The 1,255-nt window shown below is 65.0% G+C and overlaps 1 protein-coding gene across 1 annotated transcript in view; it reads right to left on the bottom strand.

The window, feature by feature from the left end:
• Positions 1-564, bottom strand: part of MYO1G (myosin IG) — a 19,681-nt gene extending 19,117 nt beyond the window's left edge. The window contains exon 1 of the mRNA XM_014955728.1: positions 470-564. Coding sequence (XP_014811214.1) covers positions 470-564 — 95 coding nt within the window. The remainder of the gene's footprint in view (positions 1-469) is intronic.
• Between the last annotated feature and the right edge of the window lie 691 nt (positions 565-1,255).

Here is a 1,255-nt window from a genome sequence, read left to right as displayed (position 1 = left end):
GGCAGGGGTCTGAGTGCTATGGGACAACGCCCCACTCCAGGGGGACTGAGCCACCCCCTTTCCCCAAGAGAACCACACTATGGGGCAGAACCACGCACCATGGGGCTGGGCGGTGCCGTGGGGCAGCGGGAGAGCAGCTCTCCCCACAGGCTGGAAACACGAGGGGGGCCCACGGGTGGGACACACGGGTCTGCACCCCCATCCCCCTCCCCACACCAGCCTCCCAACCCGCGCTGTGGGGCAGACGTGCCTCAGTTTCCCCCCCATGGGCACCGCCCCGATGCTTCCTGTGGAGCCGGGGTTCTTCCGCATCCCTTGGGGGGCACGGTGTCCCCCCCATCACCTCCACCCCACGACCCACGGCCCCGCTGCCGGGGGGGTGATGTTGGGGTGGGGGGCTCTGCTGTGGAAGCACCAGGACCCACCCACCCCCCAGGGTGTCCCCCCCCAAACCCATCCCCCCCCGTACCGCAGGCGCAGGTTCTCCAGGAACTGCTCCATGGTCACCTCATCCAAGAGGACAAAATCGGCTTTGCCAAATTCGGGACCCTCCAACTCGGCCATGCCGTGGCCCCCCCAAACTTCCCCCCACCTTCCCCTTTCCCCGGCTTCCTGCACCGCCAACGATCGCCGAGGCCACGGCGCAGGCGCGGTGACAACCCGGTGTCATCGCTGCCACCACCCCACGGGTGACACTTGGGTGGGGTTTGGGGGGAGACACCCCAATTTTACGGCGTTGTCAGGGTGGGGGGATGCACCACACCATCTCCACATGGTGGGCGTCCAGCCTCGCCGCCCTGCCAGCACCCCCAGCCCCACGGCGAAGGGTGGGATGTGTGGGGCAGAGGCGCTGTGGGGCTGAGTCACCTTCCAAGCCTGTCCCCCCCTGCCCCCCCTTGGCGCCGCACAACTGCTGGTTGTGGTTACGGGGGTGTCACTTCCCTCCGGCGCCTGGTGGCATCCGCTGGGGACATGGTGGTGTCCCCAAAAGCCATCACCGCCGTGTCCCCTTCCTCATTAAGTTATTTATTAGGAAAAAAAATATTTTTTTGGGGGAAAAAGTCAGTTAAATCCGGGAGCTCGGGGGAAGGACAAGCCAAAGCGAGGAGCGGCGGAGAGAGGGGGGAACCCATTGGCATCCAGCTGGAAAAGAAGTGTGGGGGGGGAATAATTAAGATAATGAGGATTATGGTGCTAATGAGGGCTGGAATGGCAGCATGTGGCGAGGGGCGACCGGCCGAGTACCCCGGGGGCC

The sequence above is a fragment of the Calidris pugnax genome, unplaced genomic scaffold (assembly GCF_001431845.1).
Source record: "Calidris pugnax isolate Ruff unplaced genomic scaffold, ASM143184v1 scaffold272, whole genome shotgun sequence".
Lineage (NCBI taxonomy): Eukaryota > Metazoa > Chordata > Aves > Charadriiformes > Scolopacidae > Calidris > Calidris pugnax.
The sequence above is the reverse complement of the archived record's forward strand: the minus strand, read 5'-3'. Positions and strand labels throughout refer to the sequence as shown.